General features: G+C 43.2%; 1 protein-coding gene across 1 annotated transcript in view; it reads left to right on the plus strand.

The window, feature by feature from the left end:
- The window catches only part of CPS1 (carbamoyl-phosphate synthase 1), a 92,655-nt gene that overhangs the window by 53,375 nt on the left and 16,894 nt on the right, over positions 1–22,386 (plus strand). The window contains exons 23-32 of the mRNA XM_040069433.2: positions 2,866–3,007; positions 4,688–4,753; positions 5,306–5,369; positions 8,775–8,956; positions 14,070–14,264; positions 14,774–14,841; positions 17,061–17,136; positions 19,964–20,041; positions 21,005–21,112; positions 22,281–22,370. Coding sequence (XP_039925367.1) covers positions 2,866–3,007; positions 4,688–4,753; positions 5,306–5,369; positions 8,775–8,956; positions 14,070–14,264; positions 14,774–14,841; positions 17,061–17,136; positions 19,964–20,041; positions 21,005–21,112; positions 22,281–22,370 — 1,069 coding nt within the window. The remainder of the gene's footprint in view (positions 1–2,865; positions 3,008–4,687; positions 4,754–5,305; positions 5,370–8,774; positions 8,957–14,069; positions 14,265–14,773; positions 14,842–17,060; positions 17,137–19,963; positions 20,042–21,004; positions 21,113–22,280; positions 22,371–22,386) is intronic.

A 22,386-nucleotide genomic window follows, 5' to 3' on the forward strand; every position in this document is an offset into this window, starting at 1 on the left:
CAAAATGGACAGGAAAATGTTGATCTTCAGAAATAGCAGGAGGGAAGCAATGTGTTTGAAATAAACTTAGACTTCTGAAAAGAAAGACCAGGAGAACAAGAATGTATGGAAGCATTGAGAGACCCTGGTTGTAAATATGAAATCAAAAAGGTATCCCTGCTTTACCTGGTCAATCCCCCTACTCCATTTTCCTAATGCGAGAAGCAACACTAAGATATGGAAAAGGGTATATTGAGACTGTTACTAGAAAAAAAACCACCTTTTGTGTGATCCTCTAAAGATCTTTCCTGCTACCGATCTCTGACGTGAGATGCTTTTTCCAAAAACTGGTAATTTCAGAAGGTAGGCAGAGCATCTTCAACAACAGAAAGAAAACTTGGGACACATTGTAGGCATGTCTCCCAGCTCAGCACAGTGGTCACAGGGTGAGGGCACAGTTATGCCTCTGAATGGCTCATCCCAGAGCTTCAAGAATTTCATGCCTTTGGGTGGAGCGGGCTGCAATGAGAGGCAGGAGATGGAAGCAAATACATAATGATTGGTCCAGCCCAGAATGGGGAGGCCGAGGTTTAAAATTTAGACTGAGAGGAAGAATGTAGGGGAGATATTAAGTTAAAGTTTGGGCATGGAATTGTAGGGATACTGAATCCAAAAAAGGAATCACTGTAGGTCCTCTGTGGAGGCTGGAATGGTAAATGACCATACAGTTGTTGTGGTGTTGGGATTTGGCAATAGCTGGATGCCAGGCATCCATGAAAAACCATTCACTTGTTCTCCTCTGCTATAGCTGAGCAGAGGAGGGGGAAAGAAAAACTAAAAGGCTCATGGGGTGAGATAGGGATTAGGAGAAAAACATTCTGAGGGCAAAACAGGCTAAAATCTTAAAAGGTAAAAGGAAAAAAATATTAACAGAATCAAAAGAGGATAATGAGAACCAAAATAAACCTTTAGAACACCTTTCTCCACCCCTCCTCTGCCCCCCCAGCACTTCTTTCTTTCTCACTTACAGTACAAGAAGACAAAACATGGGGGGTTTTAGTCAGTTTGTCACTTTTTAAAAAAATGGATTTGATTTCGGTTTGATTAGGGTGGGGAGTCTCTTCTGTTATGTCCTGGGTTTCTTCCCGCAGGAGACAGTTCTCTGTGAACTTTTCCAACGTGGTTCTAATTTTTACAAGGCCCACCCAACCTGCTACAACGTGAGTCCATGCCACCAGCAAAGCAGTCTTTCCACAACTGTTTTTTTCACAGGTCTTTAGTTCAGGGGGTGCAGTCTTTTAAGGATGAGCTCTTCTAGTTTGGAAGCAAGGATCTTCTCTTTCTGTTCAAGTTTCTCACTAGATTACAGCATTTCAGCATCCACATGCTCTAGCGTGAGTATCTTTTCTCGCGGACTGCGGGTGGATTTCTACATCTCCACATGCACTTTATGATTTACAGGGAAAACCAGTTTGTTATATTATAGTCCTCACCACGGATTCTAGAAGAATCTCAGCTCCAATGCCTGGAGCACCTCCTCCTCTCCCTCCCTCCTTTGCACTGACTTTATTGTCACCATGTTGTTCTCCTCACATGTCTTCACCTTTGCCTTTTCTCTGACTCAGGAGAGAATTGGTGTCTGTAGGTTTGTTTGTTCTCGAATTTTATCAACTGAAAAGTTTTTATAGAATTCTGCAGCACTAAAAGGTTGATCCTCTTCAGGCTCCACACTCTGAGGGGAATTGCTCACCATGCCTCTTCCAGCTCGTCATGAATAATTTCCAGTTTTCCATTGGTAAAAGGGGCAGATCTGAGGGTCAAGGGCCCATAGGGACAAGGCAGAATGGTTCAGGGGAGTGGCAAAGAGTTGGGAGGGCAGCAGGGGTGGAGCAATGCGGTAAAACTGGGCCAATGGGGATTAAGGGAAGGAAGAACCTTCTGGCGAAGGTACATATACGGCAAACAGGGGCTGAACTGGGGTGGCGTCAACTTGACCAACCAATGGAATAACAAAGCCTACAAGACATTAACACACAGTTGCAAAGGTCCGTGGGAGGAAGGCCTTTCCTCACCCTATGCTACAGGGGCCTTTCTGTCCTCTTTCTTTGGCCCCTGCGGGGTTTGGGCATAAGTTCTTTGGTGGCCGGCCCCTGGGCCCGCTCATTGTGAGCCGTGCCGAGATGGCAGCAATGGCCACTCCCGGCGCTGGGATGGCAGCGGGGGGCCACGTGGCCGCTCCTGGCCCGGCTGCTCCTGGCCTCGGCCGCGGGGCTGCTCGCGGCGCCGGGATGGCTTCCCCCGGCGACATGACCCGGGTGGCCATGCTGGGAAGGGGCCTGGTGGCCCCTCACCACCCCTCAGAGCGCGTGAAGAAAGAGGAATTGCGTGAGTTTTTTCGTTCTTAATTGCATCCTCACAGAAGTGTTGCTAACTTTTCTAACTGGGCTAGCCATTATGTCAATAGTCAGAGCCTTCAGGGATTAGCTCTGCTGGCCATAGTAGGAATTTTGAGGAATTTCTCTCTCACAAGTGGCCTCTGTGGCTTCCTCCACCCTCACTGAAAGCCAAGTTATGTTAAACTAACACGTGGGTTACAGTCAGCTTGTACTAACCTGATGGATCTCATCATCAGTCACTGATTCCTATCTCAAAAATGCAGGGAAAGTGAGTGTTTTACTTCCTACTGCTTGCCTTCTGCCTGCAGACTTTACCACAGAGGTGTTTGTGTGGGGCACTGAGGGTAAAAAAGATGTTTTATGTTTGAGTTTTCCTTTTCTTGCCTTCACATGCATGATCCTATAGCAGTGTAGGGACAAAAGCACTCATGTATCTTCTAGTTATTCCTGTAAAGCCTCACACAGAGGTGTTTTTCTTATTTAATCCCAGCGAAACAATTCCAGAAGAGACACTGAGGAGAGCCAAACAGATGGGGTTCTCTGACAAGCAGATTGGGAAATGCCTGAGGCTCCCTGAAGTCCAGTGCCGTCAGCTGAGACTGAGGAAGAATATAGTGCCCTGGGTGAAACAGGTATGTGAGAAACATCACTGGACCTGCTGGGGGCTTCCAGGAGTGGCAGGAGACCTCCATGTCTTTAGAAATCCCTCAGTTAACATCCTCGGGAGTTTAGATGTTGACGTGAGGGAAGAACACAGTTCACCCATGTAGCTGTTCCTTCTGCACTGCAGGCATTAGTGTAATGCCATGAACATTCCCAAAGAGAGACTCAGAATATTCTTGCTCGTATTCTGTGTGGCTGAGGAGGAAACACATGTGGCTTCAGGAAAAGGCTGAAAATGCTGGCCCACCGTGGTAGAACCATGAAGAGCATATCTCTCCTCTCTTAGTAGTAAATTTTTACAGGCTAATACTTTATTTGAAGTGTGCTATTGTTATGGGCTCATTTGCTATTGATTATGATAGCACGAGCCTGATGAGCTCATCTGGTATTCACGGCAGCGTCACTAGGTGCACGGCTGTTGCATTTAAGGTATGTTGGTATTAAACTGCCACCAGCTGCTTTTCTGTCCTTAAACAGAGTAAAAAACTCTACTCAAGCTACTGAATGTTTCTAAAAGAGTTCATCTGTATCCTCAGACCCAAGTCGTCTTCTGTTCCCCAGCTGCTGTTTTTCTTCTGTGCCTCACCTGGCCACAGAAACGTGCCTGGTCTTGCACTGTGTTCTTTCAGCTGCATGTGGCACTGCAGTGCTGGGTTGATTTGTGTGCCAAGGTACACTTAATAAGATCATTCTACTTGTGCCTGCCTGTGTGCTGACACACGGTGCTAATGATGTAAGGTCACATTCTCCATGATTCACAAGGATTTGGGCAAGCCAGTTGGGATTCCTGGAAGTGCTTGAAGTTTGGACAGATTTTTAAATGGTATAGCACATAAAAAAATTCATGTCGAGGCTGCTATCATATTGTTCCCTGTTCAGTGTTCTCTGTAGAATTGTTTCAGATGTTCATTCAGGAAACTTCAGCAGTCTCTGGTGAACCCAGATGGACAGGTTACCACATGTAATGTGCCAGAAGTAGTTGACACAAATAGTTTGTGAACAGCCTTGTAGGCAAACTATTCTTCTGGGCTCTCTGTTGACTAATTACATAAGAAATTGTTGAAAACTACATATAAAGGGTGGTTTAAAATCACTCTTGCTTTGTGTACCATTTAATTATCAAAGCATGAATGTTATTGTAACATAAACACATAGTAGCTGTGCTGCTGCTCCGCAAGATTTCTAAGTGATATTGGGCATGTGTGTTTGCATTCACTTCGGGAGTAAGATGGGGTCAAGAGTGGAGTCTGAAGATTCCAGACAGCCTAGTTATAAAGGACAGAAGACCTGGAGGAATCTGTGTAATCTGCTGAACAAACTAGAGAATGAGGGCCTTGGCAAGTAGGGGAGAGTTCCTGGGCTATGTCGGTGTTTCACCAAAGAGGTGCAGGCTAAAGCTGCAGCTTAGAAAGAGATGGTTGAGTGTTGTGTTGACTGAACTGTGGGGTCAGGGCTAGGCCAGGCACATGCTGCGTTAACAGCACAGGACAGGTCAGGTCACCTCCTTGTGAGGAAAGATACGATGGGAAAATAATGGGAGTGAAACAGCAGTAGAAAGGGAAAGAGGCAAAAGAAAAGAACCCAAAAATCTGCTTGTAGGAAAGATCTTGCACTGGCAAAGTCACAGTCCCTCCTTTTTTCTTGTACAGATTGACACCCTGGCAGCAGAATATCCAGCTGTGACTAATTACCTCTACGTCACCTACAATGGGCAGGTAGGCACCCTCAGAAACAATGGTCTCATCGCTGTCTGGTTTGATCTCTTTTCCCTATGCCATGTTATTTCTGGAGATCTTGCAGATGCCTCTGTCTCTGTAGCAATTCTTCTGGATGGTTTTACATATAATCCCCTTGGAGTAGGCCTGGAACTTTCTGTCATTCCAATCCTGATCCAGTGCATTTACTGTTAATGCCCCTGTGTTGTTAAGACCCTGTCCTGTATCACCTGTAAAAATACAGGTAGGTACTGGGAATGCAGAAGTTGTATTTCCCTCTCCTAACATTATTTTTATATGAAACTTCACAGGTCCTTAGGCTGCTTGAACAGCCATATTAGAGCTGCTGTTTCTCTTCTGCTCTGGGTGTAGCACCACTAATTCCAGGAGAGCTGCACTTGATTTACACTGCAGTGAGAAAGATCGGACTGGAGCCCTGAAGGATCAGATTGTTGGATTTGGGCTGAACACTAGAAACTGTTTATTCTGAAAAGCACTGAGTTAAGTGCTGTGAAGTACAGATCCTAATGACTTTTATGTCTCCCTTCCCAGGAACACGATGTAAAATTTGATGACTGTGGAGTGATGGTCTTGGGCTGTGGACCATATCACATAGGTAAATCTTCCTTACAACTCCTGTGTTCTCCTTGTCCCCTCAAGCCTTCTTTGGATATTCTTGTGATTTCTTAGTTCCTCTTCTTGTATGGTGAAAAACCCCTCCTGAGCACAGTGCACAGGACATCAATTCCTAACAGAAGGTTTGCATTTTATACTTGCTTGGAGATTTCATTTCACGCCCTGGGAAAAAGCAGAAGAATTTTATTACTTTTCACTTGGTATTTAGTTGTGATTTCCACAAAGTGTTACAGAATTTTTTTGTCTTACTTTTTTCACATATTAAGGTCTTGAGAACCTCATACTTTGTCTAGAATTGCTCCCATACTTATCTTATATGTTTACTGCCAGCTCATGGTGATATTGTCACGATGCATGTAACAGCTGTAAGTGTAGGTGACTCTGAAAATATTTTGATCTCTTCAGCTGCTTCTTTATAAGCAATTCTCTGTATGTTGTTTTTTCTTTCAACCCACTCAGATCATTATACAGAGTAACAGTTTCCTCGTGGCTGTGATACTGGGTAGACAGACTGCTGAATTCTGTACGTGCTGACTTTCGTTTTTTCTTTCCATGGATCTCTCCAAATGGCTTGCAGTTATTGACAAGGAAACATTTGCTTGTTACTCAGAAATATTTCTGCTCTGCATCTCCCAGAACTGGTGAGGGGTTGTGAAAGCTGGAATTGAAAACTGCATCCATTTGTTTCGCTTGGATTGGAGAGGTCATATGCTGCACTCCTGTTGCTGTTTGTAGGATATGTCTTTTTGAACTCCGTTTCCAGTGTGAATGTTGAGATGACTGAAATCAGGAGCAACACTTCATGATTTGGCTCATTTTTTGTGGATGGTTCTGCTGTTCAATAGGCTGTGTGGCATGGCTACAAAAGATGAAAAGGATGGTAGTGTTATTTCATAAATTGGTCAAATGTGTGTGAATACATTTTGCACTGTTCAGCTAAAACTCCTCATTGCTTAGCATTGACATGCGGGTCTGTTCTTGGTCTCGTCTGCTCTGCAGCTTTGATTAGATCCATCAAGGCCATCTTTGGAAGAGGTTGTAACTAAATAAAGGCAGCTAGGGGGAACCATTACTTGGACCTGTAAAATATTTTTTTTCCTTGGTGCTATAGCCAGGTTGGGTGGGGTGGTGGGGTTTTTTTGGTGTTTTTTTTTTTTTTTTTTTTTTTAAAGTTTTTCTTTGTTTGTTTGTTTGTTTGGGGTTTTTTTGGTTTTGTTTTTTTTTGGTTTTTTTATCCTTCAAAGGCAAGTAAGCAGTGTGCTTTTCCTCTATGATTTCAGTATTGTAGTCAGAATTCAGTGGGATCAACTCAGTGTTCTCTTCCAGGTTAGAAGAGGCTAAATGACTTGGATGGAAGTTAAACATGTGACATTATTTTTCTTTATTTCCTTTGTGAAAGCTAAGTTTTAGGTTAAAAATAAATGAAACAACCCTTATGAATTTTATTTGGAAATAGTTAAAAATATATTGCAGGAAAATGTTGAATATGTTCACAGTTCTGCAAAGAAATAAAAATATTTGAGGGAAGTGAGGCCATTTCAAAAGTCATGCTATATTTTGTGTTTAGAAAGAAAATTACTCAAACCAAAGTGGGTTTTTTGAAGTTTCTTGTAAACCAATATGCCAAATACAAACATGATGTGAGTCAATGCAGTTACACACTCTTGAACTTCAGTGCTTGGTTTGGCACATCTTTTCCTGCACACATGAAGCCTTGGCAATCCTTGCTCTTCACCTGTTTCCAGGAGGGGATCTGCTGTCCTGGGAGGGGGTTTGTTTGTGTGTCAACCCTAAAAGTAGTATAAATCTATTTCCACCACGGGCATGGGCCAGCAGAGTGCTCTGTGAGTTTTAAGGTGTGTGCATAGACTCAACGTGATTGGAATGTGAAAATGAGTTCAAAATCATGCATGTATTGATGTGGTAATTGTCTCCTGAGGAGCACTGCCTGGTTATGTTACAACAGTCATTACTAGTAATGCTATTTATTTTCTGTCTCCTCTCTTCCCGTGTTTGAATATGATCATTACTGGATGTGCCTGGAATACACTTAACAGACGTTCAGCTGTTTCCCCAGGTTGTGTCTGAAGCAGTCAGATGAGGGCTCCAGATGACCATTGTGTTCCAAAGTTGAGGTTTCTTATGCATATAAAAATATCTGTGGAATGGAAATGGAATACAAAAACTCAATGAGCATCTGGTGTCTCTTCTGGGAAACATCCAGGTTCAGATTCGATCTTCTTCTCTTTTCTGTGAGGTTTTAACTGAAGCTTAGGCATGTTTGAGGTTCTTGCTTGACAGAAATGGGAGAACAACTTACATGCCTGTCGGGGAGTGACCTGTGCCAGCCATCAGTTTGTGACTAGGTGGTGGGGGCAGCAATTAAGCATGGACTGAATTTCTAACGTATCTTGTCACACAATTATATATAAAAGTAATAGCAGTGGTTAACAATCATGTAATGACTGTGAATGCAGCATGATGAGGACAAGGTTTTCTTGTAAACTGTAAGCATAACCCTTTAATGATGTTCTTTATTGTGCACCATTCTCTGTTTGTGGTACCTGTCGTAGATGTTTGAGCATAGGAATCTATGGGGTAGTAGCTGTTTGCACAAGTGTTCAAGTGCTCCATGGAGCTGCAGCATTGCCCAGCTCCTGAAAGCTGCAGCCTGCCCAAGGCCAGGCACCAAAGTCCTGGTGCTCACCCAAGGCCCCTCTGTGCCTCTTTCCTCTCAAGATGGGCACGGTGCTTAGTCAGGGTTTGGGACAGTAGGATGTGCCTGTCACACAGTGTTGCCATGGTCACTGTAGCCTTTGAAGCCTTTAAAGCCACAGAGGGGCTGTTCTGCTGATCTTCTTTACCTGGAGTCAGTGTACAAGAATGTCAATCCCGCTAAGATGTCGTTCTGTTGTTGACTTAGCTCTTCTGGAAGGTAAAAACCACCTCAGTCTTCTGTTCTTCACACCACATCCATGCAAATGCTTTGTGTTTCCTGGAGTAAGCAGCATTGTCTTATAATAACAGGAACTCGGTTTAGTTTATCCCATTCTAGTTTACTGCAGAGTGCATGGGTTGGGAGGCATCAGTGATTAGATGGAAAGCAAGAGCACACTGAAGTGTTTCTGAGCACAGGATGACAGACATGTTAGAGAGGTCTATCACTCATGAGCAGCTGAGCCAACTTACCTGTTGTGCTTGGAGGTTCACATTTTGTGGATGATTAATTTCCATGGGAGGACAATTACATTTCTGGCTCGGAGCTGACAAGAGGCCATGCTGGCTATTTTTTTTTTTTTTTTTAAGCTCAAGTGCTGAGAATATCTATTTATGTTTTCTTCTCTGCATCCTTCCTTTCCTTGTCCACTTTTCTGTCTCCTGACAGGCAGCAGTGTGGAGTTTGATTGGTGTGCTGTCTCCAGTATCCGCACGCTGCGTCAGCTTGGCAACAAGACCGTGGTCGTGAATTGCAACCCAGAGACGGTGAGCACAGATTTTGATGAGTGTGACAGACTGTACTTTGAGGAGCTGTCACTGGAAAGGATCCTGGACATCTACCAATACGAGGTAAAGAAAAGCAGAAGCACTATAAAAAGCCATGAAGCAACCCAAACTTTTCAAAATTCCTGTCACTAGCTGCGGAGCAGCTGGGGGTGAGGGGAGAGAGCAAAAGCTGTTTGCTTTGGATCCCAGTGTTGCATTTTACACATCGCTGATGCTCCTAGCAGGCTGCGCGGGAAACAATACCAAATAAATATTAAATTATTTTGCAAGATGCCATATTGTGCAATATTTATGAGCGGGCTTAATTTGCTGTGCAGACATTTATCGCACAAAATGTTCTGCCCTTACACTGCTGGGCTTTAGCACTTGAGCACACCCTTCATTTGAAGCACAAGTGCTCCACCTGGAGCAGTTGAAGGAGTTCCGTGCATCACACCAACGTGTGCTCAAGAACTTGCAGGCTTGGCCTCCCAGTGCAGTTGGCAAGTGGATGTGGTGCAGCATACAGGCAGGCAGATCAGGGAGGGGCACTGGAATTGTCATCAAACCATAAAATGTTCCAGCTCCTGATCCAGGCATTGCACTGGTCTTTTAGCAATTTTCAAGTGTTCAGAAGTGCTGATCTAAGAGATGGAGGACAGCCCCAGGCATATTTCATAATGAGGGGATATATAATGTAAACAGTTGGCCCCAATATAAAAAATGTTGGTTTCTAGAGGATAACACACTCATCTTGGATTTGTTGCTGAGGCTTTTAGAGGTGCTTTCAGGAACTTCACCTATCCTGAAATTCAGCGTGAGCTGGCCATATAACTTTGCAGAAGCTGGATCATGTTAAACTTGAGGTTTTTCTTGACTCCCTTTCCTGGTATATGAGGATCTGAGCTCATCTTCTTTGAATAGGTGCAAATTTCTAAAACAGTTTTTAATCTGGCCATGTTTTAATCATTCCCAAATTTGGAACCAGGCCAAAGCACATCAGAAATTAAGTCCCAGACTCTAGGCTCTGTTCTTCAGACATTTGCAAAGTACTGTCTATGACCATTTTTAAATTACATGTTTATAGTTTCCTATTTGTACAGGTTTTACCTATTCTTTTAACTTTTGTGAAAACAATGGCTACTGCTGGAAAACATAGATTTTTCAAGAGGCCGAAAGACTCTGGTGGCTCTCTAGACTCTAGTCTCTAGACTCTAGACAGTGGTTGCCCTTTGGGTGGGAACGTGCTTTGGGAAACAACAGCAGAATTTTAAAGTAAGGAGTGAGCAGCAGCTAGATTCAATTTATGGTTCTTCTTGGGTAAAAATGAGTATATGATTCTTTGCTATCTGCTTGAATAAGGGATCTCCTTTGCCTCCTTAGGGCTGAATTCCCTAATTCTATCCCAGCTTTGATGTAGGCAGTATTTGGGTTTTAGATGTGCAGTAACTAGAATGCTTTAGGATTATCCGTGAAGCTCAGCTCTAAAAGCACTGAAATCTTGTTTACTTAACAGAACTGAACTTCTGATCGGGGGCGTGGAGGAAACTGGTGTGACAGTTTGTCAGACAAATAACGCTGATGAAACACAACATCTAATTACTGCAGGATCAAAGAGAAGGTAGAGATAGGTGATGAGGGAGCTCATTTCCACATGGAGTGCTAGTAATTAGCAAGTTAGGTAAGAAAAATATGTGAAAAGAAGGCCGAATACATATTGAAACTTGCATTATCCTGCTTGTCAGAGCAAGGCTTGGCCAGTTTGAGGGGAGGCAATGCAGGTCTCCAGGTCTAAGTGCATCATCCTGTGGTACCTAGAGTTTGCAAAGGATTCTGCTACTCTGGCATGGATATGAAAAGAACCAACTTAATGCCAAAGAACCTAGGCAGAGTTGGGGACAGAGCCCGGACCTCCAGCAAAGTGTAGTCTAAGATGCATTATTTGTTGTATGTCATTTCTTTAGAAAAATGAGTGAGCCCAATGCTAATGTCATGTTAACAGAGTACTTCCTCAGGCAAACACAATTGGAATTTAGCCCCTAAGAAAAAGATCAAGTTAAAAACAAATTTGATTCTGAGATCCTTCACCAATCCTGTAGGTTGCCATCTCTCCCAGCTTCATATACAAAGAATGAACAGTGTCATGATTTCAGACTGTTCTTTCAGCCTCTCCTGGTCATTTGCCTCCTCTTGTGTTTCAATAGACAATGGACTGTTGCAAATAACTGAAAAGTCATGGATCATTGGCAAACTGCATGTAAAAACATCAGCAAACAATGGACACGACCCCGAGCCCTTAACAGAGATGATATTTCAGCTCCCTAAGCATTTTTAGCATGAGCAGCAGACTGCTGGGACATCTGGAAGCTTCCCACCAAGAAATGCACACACAGCCCCCTCCCAGGGATGTACTCAGCTGTTCCCCCTCTTTCTCTTCCTTGTGTCCTCTTTAACCTCCATCTGACATTCACACCTCACCACAGTCTGAGCTCTGCATAACAGAGCAGTTAATTGGAGGAAAGTTTAATTTACTGTGAATGTGCAAGGTTAGGTGGTAGTCTGTGAGGACAATAATTTAAAAAAAATATAATTCCTTCCCTCAGATTTATTGGCTTTTTGTTTCCAGAGAAGATGTTCCCTTTTTATTTTAATATCTATCTGCTCAAGGGCCTCTACTGATTCTTTTTTCTGTTTCAGAGATTATTCTGAAACAATTCATAAAAGTAAAGGAGGCTCCTAGGAACAATTTTAATGGTCTAATTTGTTTTCAAACTCAGGGAAAAAGAAACCCCAGCTCTATTACTAATGACATAACAGCAAGGTAGTAATAAAAAGAGCGATTTTTGTTATAAAGGGGAAAATAATTCTCTCTAGGCTTCTTTCACCAGATTATGTATTGCGTATATTTTAATGATATCTAATCGCAAGGATGTTATTAATTTTCTTTATAATTAAAATATGGCTGATGACAAAGTGCTATGCAGTGGGGTCCCTTTCTGCCTGCCCATGTTTCTCAGTGGAGCAGTTGTGTTCCCTGTCAGGACAGTGGTTGCCCTTTGGGTGGGAACGTGCTTTGGGAAACAACAGCAGAATTTTAAAGTAAGGAGTGAGCAGCAGCTAGATTCAATTTATGGTTCTTCTTGGGTAAAAATGAGTATATGATTCTTTGCTATCTGCTTGAATAAGGGATCTCCGTTGCCTCCTTAGGGCTGAAGTCCCTAATTCTATCCCAGCTTTGATGTAGGCAGTATTTGGGTTTTAGATGTGCAGTAACTAGAATTGTTTTAAAGGCAGCAAAGAGCAGCAGCTGAGGAGAAGCTGTTAGCTGGGATACTTCACATTTCACATATGTCAGGGATAGATTAAGATGTGGATTGACTTTGGAAGCAAAGCTTCTTTGACTTGTTGCCCTCCTCCCAAGCTGCAAGGAGGGGTTTGTTTACTCGAACTCTGGTTCTTACCCATGTGGGGTGATAACGGGCCCAGGGACTAGAGGGAGTTACTCTGGTTTTGCTGGGTCTGGAAGCACTAAGGCATACATTTCTCTCCCAAGCTGGAGATGGTGAGCTCTGATGTCACAAGACAACCACTTTTGGGCACAAAACAGCCCCTGGCCTTTTTCACTGCCCATCCTAAGCTCTTTCAGATGGTTGCTGTTGGCCAGCAGCATCATGGCATCCCATAAGTGACTGCATACTGAAAAGGAAAAAAATAATCATCTCATGCTGTGTATTAGCCTGCTGAGCAGATAACCTTGGGATAGTAAGTGCTGCTTAAATGCCAGACTGTTGGACCTTTATTATGATGGGAAATCACCACATCAAAGCTGAGTGGGGGCTGTACTAGCATTTATCGTCTATTTTTGACCAGACACTTCCAGTTCATCCTGCTCTCCGTTTTCAGTTTTGCCACTCCAACTCCCTTTAAGTCACTGATGAAGGAATTCCTCTTCCTGGAAGGCCAGTAAAGCTGACCTTCCTCAGGAAAAACACACTTGTTAATTAAAAGAACATTGTTCCTCTATCTTTTAGAGCCAAACCATGGATCACTTGATTTATGTTTCTCATTTGTTACAAGTGGGTAAAACACTAAAACACTTTTAATTCAAAAGAGCCCTTCACTAGAGCTGTTCTGTGCACCAGCTTGTCCTTTGGGCAAAGTTTCACCATCTTTAATTTGAAAGTAAAGTGCTCTTTGTTGTAGGTACTCTAAGGCCTTTTCTTCTATTGAAAAATTTCACGCCTGACTAGACTGTACTTGAATGCATTGGGGTTCTATGTAAAAAGAAAAAAAAAAGCCCATATTTGCTCCTGTAGGAAGGTGTGTGTTAGCAAGCAAGATCACCCGTCTCTCGTTATTTACTGTTTAGTATTTTCTCACTTAAAATGCGATGCTGCCCAGTGGCAGACGTGAAATGTTCCGCTGTGGCTGGAGGATGCTGTGCCAGCTGCTCTGCCCCATCTGCCTCTGGAATTGGAGTGCTTGTACATAACCTGTGTGGAAATGGACACCTATGACAGTTTGCTGAAATACTTGCTACCATCCAGGGCATTTCCAGAAATGAAGGGCTAGTCAGGAATAAGGAACTTTGGTTAAAATAAAGGCCTAAGTGCATCCATAGCTTTGCAGATGTGTTGGGCTCTGTTGATTTAGACTCTGCTTAGCTTTGTTACATTCGTTAAAGACTGGCTTCTGGGGCTAGGAAAGGTGGTTTGCTTATTGAGTAGCGGTGCTGGCAGAAGAAAAACCAACATAAATCCCAGTTTCCAGTTGGCTCTGTGCTGGAGGTTAGTGCCTGGCATCTCGGGAATAAAAATCTGTGCCAGGGCCTCACCCCCCTCAGAATAAAGAGTTTCTTCCTACCATCTAACCAAAATCTGTCCTCTTCCAGTTTAAAACCTTCATCCTTGTCCTATCACTATCTGTCCATGTAAGAAGTCGCTGTCCTCTTTTTTGATAAATTCCATTTAGGCTTTGGAAGACTGTGATAAGGTCTTCCTGGAGCTTCTCTTCTCTAGGCTGAACAACCTTCGTGTGAGGTGCTCCAGCTCTCTGATCATCCTTGTGGCCCCTATGATGTGTCTTTGTTCACAGCAACCTGCAAAGGGACATAATCTAAATATTGGATTTTTGTTGTGACAGCTCTTCCTATTAAGATAAATTGAAAATGACTGTGCTCCTTTCTGTCTTCCAACAGGGATGCAGTGGCTGCATTATTTCTGTAGGTGGGCAGATTCCCAATAACCTGGCAGTACCACTGCACCAGAATGGAGTGAAGATTCTTGGCACAAGCCCTTTAAAGATTGACCAGGCAGAAGATCGTTCCATATTCTCAGCTGTCCTGGATGAGCTGCATGTGGCCCAGGCTCCCTGGAAGGCAGTCAGCACGCTGGTGGGTTGGGATGTGCATCTGGGAAATGCTGAACAGCTGGGGGTTGGGATGTGCATCTGCTCAGGAAGGGGTGATTCACTGATACATTTCAAGATTCCAAAGGCATTTGACAGTTTTTTATTCCCCATGTTAAAGAATTTTTTTGATCCCTGTAAAGTGATGCTACAGCAGCACTGGCACTGGGTGGAAACTGAATGGAAGTGTCTTTCAATCCCCTCCCACAACCTGGGGTATATATCCAGCAGAAGTTAGCACCACTGACAGGTTAGTCTGGATATCCTGCTGGGCTTGAGATCTACTCTAGCAGGTGGAGATTGCAAAGGAATTGACATGTGTTGGCATTGCTCTTTTTTCCCAGTGAAGCTCTATGGACAGGGGAGGTCTGAAGGTGACAGTCCCCATCTTCTTTCCCCTCATCTTAATTGCTAGTAAAGTGAAAATGCAGTTAGAATTGGAATGTCTTTAAAATATTTTCTTGTTCACAGTATGTTTTTTCTCCCTTTCTTTAGAGAGAGGCAGTTGAATTTGCAAGGTCTGTGAGTTATCCGTGTTTGCTGAGGCCCTCCTATGTTCTGAGGTAAGGCTCAGCTGTCAAAGCTCAGCAACATGGGGTATGAACTCCAAAAACCTCTCTGAGACAGAGGAGAACAGTTCCAGGGGATGTGTGAAAAGCTCTGTGCTAGGTGTATGTGGCATTAGGCTGTCCATGAGAACAACTGCTCAAACTAATTGATAAAGCCAATGGCTCCCTGAAGTCCGTCGAGCACAGATCAAAGGCAGAACATAACCATGAGAATGTCTGCTCAGCTGTATTACCTTCTGCATATCCTCAAGGCCAAAACCACAAACCATCTGGGATGTTCTTTCAGGTTCCTGAGACTGTTACCTGTACAATTAAGTCAGAAGATTGTTTGCCACCAGGAAAAAGAGAAGGAAACTTGCTGAGGCTGTTTATTGAGATGGGCATCTGTTTTCAGAAAGTGCATCTTTTGAATTCGGCTTCTCATTTGCCAAGCTTATCTGCTTACAGGCATGTTTTATGTCCCTACACTGTGGCAGCTGCTTCTCATTAAACAGACATTGTACAGAGCCCCTCATTTCCAACAGCCAGACAGACTTTTTGAGGAGGTTACACCAGCACATGCACAGAGCAAACTTGTAAGCTCTGAATGATTGCTCTTCTCTCTGCGAAGTTTCTTCATAGCTGGGTGACTCAGCACAGAGAGGCAGTTTGCTGGGCACAGTTTACAAGTGAAAATCAATTGGAGACAGGTTCCTTTTCCTATGAAAGACACACATATCAAAATGAAGAAGCTCAATAGCAGATTTTGGGGCTGGAGGACAAGCATCCTTTTTATTTTAAAAGAAGAAAGGGAGAAGGGTTTCTTCAGCCCTGAAGGAACTATCCTTTACAAGAGACTCCTGAATGTGACTTTTCTATCTGATCTCTAAGACTTGCAATGGTGTTTCAAGAAAAGTTAGAAAAGAGCCCTCCTGTCAGGAGTAAAGTTGAGTAAAGTATAAGGTAAAAACTGCCCCTGATGTAATTTGTCAGATTGTTAGGGAACACTTCCTTTAGCCCGTTGTTTCCATCTGCATTGAAACCATTAGAGGCCCTTTCTGTGTTAAGTATTTGCTAATGTGTGTTAGTGCAGGGAGAAAGATGAAACTGGAGGATGTAAAACTCGAGGAACCAGAGTGTGAAAAGCCCTAGCACAGCCCTTGCCTGTCTTTTATCTGCAGAACAGCAGCAGTCCACAGCTAGATTTCTTCATCCTCTGAGCACATATGACCTTTAATATTGGCCAGGTTCCTTGGAAAACTAAATGCCTTTCCCCTGCAGTTAGGTGCTGTGTACATGTGCTCACTTCCTCAGTGGTACTACTTACACAAGTTCATGGGTTTGTTGAACTCTATTGATTTACATCAGCTGAAGAGGTAAATATAATCACCTAGGTAGCTGTGTCTGTTTATCTTAGGATGAAGTGACTGATTTGTGGGATAGATCCTTCTTCCACTTTTCCCCACAACCTCTATGGGCTTGCCCAATAAAACAAAGGGCAGGCTGGGCATCAGTGGTAGAAATGGGAAATGTACCATCTTTTTTTATAAGATTCTTGTCTTTAAAAGGGACTTGAATCACTTACTCTGGATCCACGTTCTTCCAGATCCTTCTGATATTAGTGGCAGTTAAATTAAACCATCTTTCAGATATCTGCTATCTGTGTCTACTCCCTTAAGGAATGAGATGTTGGGGGAGGAACACAATGAAATGTCCAGTGAAGAACAGACCATTTACATCTGGATTTACACTGTCACAACCATTGCCATGCAAGCCTCACTTCATCTGTCCCTGAGTGGGCAACTGGGCTCAGGCTGTTTGTCCTGAGCTCCCAGATGTCCTGCCCCAGGGGAAAGGCTGGGCTTTACTGGGGCTGGGTGGCTGAGGAACCGTCTTCCCCAGCTCAGGGGCACCTTCAAAGGCTTGGCTCGGGATGGGGATTTGGCAGCAGTGCTAAGGCTGTGAAAACACAGTTCTTTCTTTATTTCTCCACTGTGGTTCTGGAGTTCTCCTGTCTTCTCTGGGAAGGATAATGGAGACTAAATTGGGTACCACCTCTGCCTCTCTGAGTCAAGAGCAGAGCAAGAGGCTGTGTCAGGAGCTTCCTTGGCTAGTCTGTCATACAGAGGTAGTTGGTAACCTTGTGAACCCTGTGCCCTGGTACCCAACACAGATCTCTCCCGAGAATTCACAAGGGAAGCTGACCTGGGTTCTCTTCTTTCCCATTCTCACAGCGGGTCTGCAATGAATGTCATATTCACTGAAGAAGAAATGAAGAAGTTCTTAGCAGAAGCCACCAGAGTCTCTCAGGTACCTCTTTGTGCTGCCACTTGCTTTTGTGTTGCCCTTATTTGTTTCATCTCTACCGTGTTTTCTATCTCTTTGTTGCTTTATTGTGTCTTCCTCACTCTTTCCCTTCCTTGCCTGGGGAGGAGCCAGCCACTCAGTTTGGCTCCTCAGTTTGTTCCCTAACAGACTCCCTGACCTGGGAGCCTATGCCGATATCCACCATGCCTGCATGGAGCAGGAACAGGCGGCTGTTTTAGCTGCAAGTGCATTTCTGCCCAGTTAATGATGGAAATAGATGCAATCCACTGAGCTGGGACCCTTCCAGGCTTGCCAGTGGCAGGTTATGCCAACCAGCATAGAACTGGGAGCATCTTTCGCTCATTTTCTCAGTTGTTTTGCCTGGCTTCTTTGAATGACTAAATACTTCATCTTACCATCTCTTCTGAAGTTTTTTTTCCCCTTCTTTTTCCCCTTCTTTTTCCCCTTCTTTTTCCCCTTCTTTTCCCCCTTCTTTTCCCCCTTCTTTTCCCCCTTCTTTTCCCCCTTCTTTTCCCCCTTCTTTTCCCCCTTCTTTTCCCCCTTCTTTTCCCCCTTCTTTTCCCCCTTCTTTTCCCCCTTCTTTTCCCCCTTCTTTTCCCCCTTCTTTTCCCCCTTCTTTTCCCCCTTCTTTTTCTCCTTCTTTTTCCCCTTCTTTTTCCCCTTCTTTTTCCCCTTCTTTTTCCCCTTCTTTTTCCTCTTCTTCTTCTTTTTTTTTAAATAGTCACTGTTCAGAACAGGGCAGTGGCACCATAAACACTGCTGTGCCAAGGAATCTTGGGGTTAAAAATAAATGAATCAAAGAGGAACTCTCTGAAAACACAGCTGGCTGTGGAAGTCAGACATATTACTGCTTTCTCAGGATTCTTTGGTGGTTAAAGGTCAAACAGGAACAAAACCATGAGATTTTTAAATTTATGTGGCAAATGGTGCAAGTTTAACTTTTCAGCAGGAAATGGTGGAATGAAAGGGAAATACTTTCAAAGTAAAAATATCCTGAAGTATAGGTTACTGTGGAGACAAGGAGACCAGTTATTACCATCTTTGAACAAGTTTTAGAGGGGTAGTGTGACTGTTACTTCATCAGAAGGAATTATTTAACTAATTCTCAGAATACTGTAGAGTCAGCCTGTGGCAGTGTACCAAGTTCTTAGCAGTGCTAGGCCTCCCAAAATGCCTGACTTCCCTCTGTACTTCATCTGAAGTACTCTGCTTTGTGTTTACACTCTCAGAAGCAGAGCAGGCAACAGCCTTAAGCCACCTTCAGTGGCGCAGATCACTTTGTCGTGCTGCTCGCTGCAAAAATGACCATTTGCACACCATGAGGTTTGGGTGCTCTGGTTGTGATCCTGAAGAGACTTTCCCTAGATTTACAAGCTATTTTTATTCCTCATGTAGTCAGTCTGCCAAGGGAAGAACTTCCTTCATCCAGTATTGTGTATTGACAAAAGCTATGGAATGGTTGAAGCCAAGCTAGCAAAAACCAAACCAGAACAAAAGTAGCAGTTCTGATTCTATGTTAGGGAGGATTTTTCAGTCTTGTCAAGGCTTTGTGGCCTGTGAGTGGTTCCACGGAAGCACCCAGTATTAGTTGTGAGCATCTTTGTGGGACATAGGCTTAGTTTTTCTGGTTCCAAAGCCTTACCTAGCTCTGCTTCATCCAGCAGAACTTCTCCAGGTAAAGGCCCTTATTAGCTCTGGTTCTGTTATTTTAATGACTTTGCTGTTTCAGTGTTGTGTCATTATGGCATTTATGTTGTCAATAAGACAGAACTTGTAATGCAGGTTGAGACACATTGAAGTAAACAAGGCTGTGTGCACATATAAAATCTTCAGGTGAAAAACTGCAGCAAGACAGAAAGTAACAGGACACAAGCCACTAAATTTATGGAACAGTATAGGCTTCAGTATTGTCCTTGCCTGTGAATTTACCCTTGCACTGATAAATGGAAGGAATTGTGTCTTGTAACTTCTGGAGTTGCTTGGTATTTTTTCAAGAGGAGCCTTTAAAACATGCACAAACTGTCATTTATTTCATTTTATTCTCTAATAAATAATAGGCAGTTAATAGTGGATGGGACGGGCAAAATGACACAAAGCTGACTAGGAAGAATGCAGATCAGAGGTTTTTTTGAGCAAGTGTCTGGAAGGAGAAAGTATTAGAGGAGAGTGGAACTGTGTGCTAGCATCCCAGAGACAGGCAAGAAGAGGAGGAAAGAAAACAGTGGATACCAGGGAAGGGTGGGAGTGTCAGGGACAGGTTGTTCCTGGCCAGGTTCCATTAGTGGCAACCTCTCCCTGGGAGACTTAGGAAACTAGGCAGAGAAATTAGAAAGAAATGGATCGGTTGCATAAAATATATAACTCTAAACTAGCAAACAACCACCTACAAAGTCCTTGAGAATGCTAAGGATCAGTTCCTTTACGAAGCACCATGTCCAGTGAGATGGCTGGAGGCTCAGACACAGGAAGAATTGAAGATATTGGAGTTAAGGACTTTCTTTAGGAGATGGGATTAGAGGTCATTGGATCCATACATTTCTCCCTAGCTTCTTTGTGCCATGACTTCTGTGGTTTTTCCCCAAATTTACCTGTCCTGATGTTGTTATGGAGAGCTCAAACTTTTTTGCATCAGTGGTTTTGGGGAAATAGTGCCAAGTTTCCCCCATTACATTTTTGCAAAGCTGACTTACCTGTGGAAATGAGGATATTAATAGATTGGTCTTCTGGTCTTTTGCTTCCAAAGGGTCCGAGGTGGTCTACAAGTACCCTCTTACAAAAACTTTCTAATTTTTTCTTGTCTTGATGGCAGGATTACCCTGTGGTACTCACTAAATTCATTGAAGATGCCCGTGAGGTAGAAATGGATGCCGTAGCCAAGGCAGGAAGAGTAAGTACTTTGCTTTTCTTTAACATTGAACTTGTTTTTCAGGATATGAGATCTGCAAAACTGTGTAGTTTGAATGATTTACTGTAGAGCCATGGATTCATGCTGAGGAGAGTAAAGAAACGAGAAGAATTAATCTTAGGCTCAAAACCATTGTGCGTGAAAAGCTCCACCTCTCTTATTGTGTACATCTAACCAGTTATTTTTTAAGCATTGCTTATCCATGTAGACGAATACTTTTTGAATATAATTTTTACCAGATTTGCAAATCACTGGCTTCAGGAATGACTTTCATCAGAATCTTATTATGGGTTACGGAATTACTACAGTTACTCTATTTTTTTACAACTCCACCTTGCAAAGGCAAAAAAAATCACAAACTTCACAATTAACAGAAATAGTCCTTTTTCAATCCTAATTTTTAACCAGCAGACACAATCACTTATTTGGTATTGAACTTGTATGCCTTGATGCAGTTAATTCAATTTAAACCCTTAGGCCTGGATTTCCTGTGTTTGCTTAAGAGACCACAAAAGAGTGGAGGTGAAATTAAATCCCAGTGATGATAGTTCATGCTTGTTCCTGTTGTGGAATGATGACTTTTTTGTGTTCTGGCAAGCAGAACTTAGGAAACTGCTTTAAAGCCTCCTTAGCTCTTACCTTCTGAGCCCACATGTGTTCGAGGGAGGCGGGAAGCCTTGGGATCTCCAGGCTGTGGTAGGTTTTATCATGTTTGTGATTTGCTTCACTAGAGTAGTAAAGACACTAACATGGTCTCCTCGTGTCTGCTTCAGGCATATTCTCCCCCAAATCTTGGGAAATTCACTTTTTGTTCCCCCTCACACACCCCTCATCTGTATCCTCTTTTAGATCCAGTTCTGTCCAGGAGGCTGGGCTGTGCTGGGGAGGAAGGAGCAGTTTCTGAGAGGGTGAAATGACCGTGTGCTCTCTCCTCGCCATGTGCAGGTTATTTCACACGCTATTTCCGAGCATGTGGAGGACGCAGGCGTTCACTCAGGAGATGCCACCCTCATGTTCCCCACACAGACCATCAGCCAGGGAGCCTTGGAGAAGGTAGGTGTTGCACAAGCACTGAAAGGAGAAAAGGGAATGAGGGTTTGACTCTGCTTTCCCTCCACCACCAGTGGAGAAATCAACTCACACATGATTTTTTTAAGGCCAGTGTGGTGTGTGCAGGTGAAGGATGTCAGAGTCCGCCTGGGATTGGCTTGATTATCTGAACTGTATCCCAGTAATTTAAGCAGTAGATGTGCACACTTTTAAACCCAGAGGATTTTTTTGTTTCCTTGGTTTAGAACCAGATTCTGTAGCAGCAGAGGATTGTCTAATCCATATATATGCCATATGGTTCTTTCCACTTCCTTTTCTCCCACAATACTTACATGATTACATCAGATGTATGACTTTCTAGCTGCCTGCTTTTCCAAAAATAATATCAGGATGAATGAACCTCACCTAATCATGACTTTTTCCCCTTTCAAGAATAAACCTTGTGATACAGAGGTAGTCATTAAAATGCATTTTATAAATGAAATGTGCCACTCCTGTTTATGTCATTCTGTTCAGCGTTTGCTTGGAAGCCAGGAAAAGCTGTAATGCAATGATCTGTGCTCCAGCTCTGTTTCCAAGAATGTCCAAAGTCTTGTTTCTGAAAATAGTCATGTCCTGGAGCAAAGCTATTCAAAACCTTGTATTGACACACCTGGGAAATAAGACTTTCCTCCCAGTTTGTTCCAGAGTGCAACTACTCAGACACCTCCCTGCTCTGTGATGGGACAGGCACGTCGGTGACAGACTTTTAGGACACTTACAAAACTGATTAGTTATTCTCAAATAACAAAGCATTATTCATTATGTCACCAAGAAAGGTATATAGACTCCAGTGTGCAGTGTAGGAATTTCTGCAAGGCAAGGCTTTGATTCTTTGTTTTTTTCCTTCTCCCCTCTGCTTTCTCACACACGCCAAAAACCTGATTTTTACTTCTGCCCTCCAATGGCACTTCAGGCTCTAGGTTACTAGGGAAATTAAACATGATTGCTTCTGAAATAGTGCTACTGCCAAAATGTGGGTATAGAGAAAAAAACAAGGCAGAGAGAGATGATGTTTAAAGAAATCCACAAGTCTAGTGATTTATTGCCATGATGCTATCTATTATGAGGAATTTAATTATTTATTCTACATACACGCATTGACACTTTTTAAATTTGTTTTTTTCTATAGGTAAAAGCTGCTACAAAAAAGATTGCCAAGGCTTTTGCCATCTCTGGCCCATTCAATATCCAGTTCTTGGTGCAAGGCGAGAATGTGCTGGTAAGAGCTGCAGTGA

This window comes from Hirundo rustica, chromosome 7 (assembly GCF_015227805.2).
Source record: "Hirundo rustica isolate bHirRus1 chromosome 7, bHirRus1.pri.v3, whole genome shotgun sequence".
Taxonomy (NCBI): Eukaryota; Metazoa; Chordata; class Aves; order Passeriformes; family Hirundinidae; genus Hirundo; species Hirundo rustica.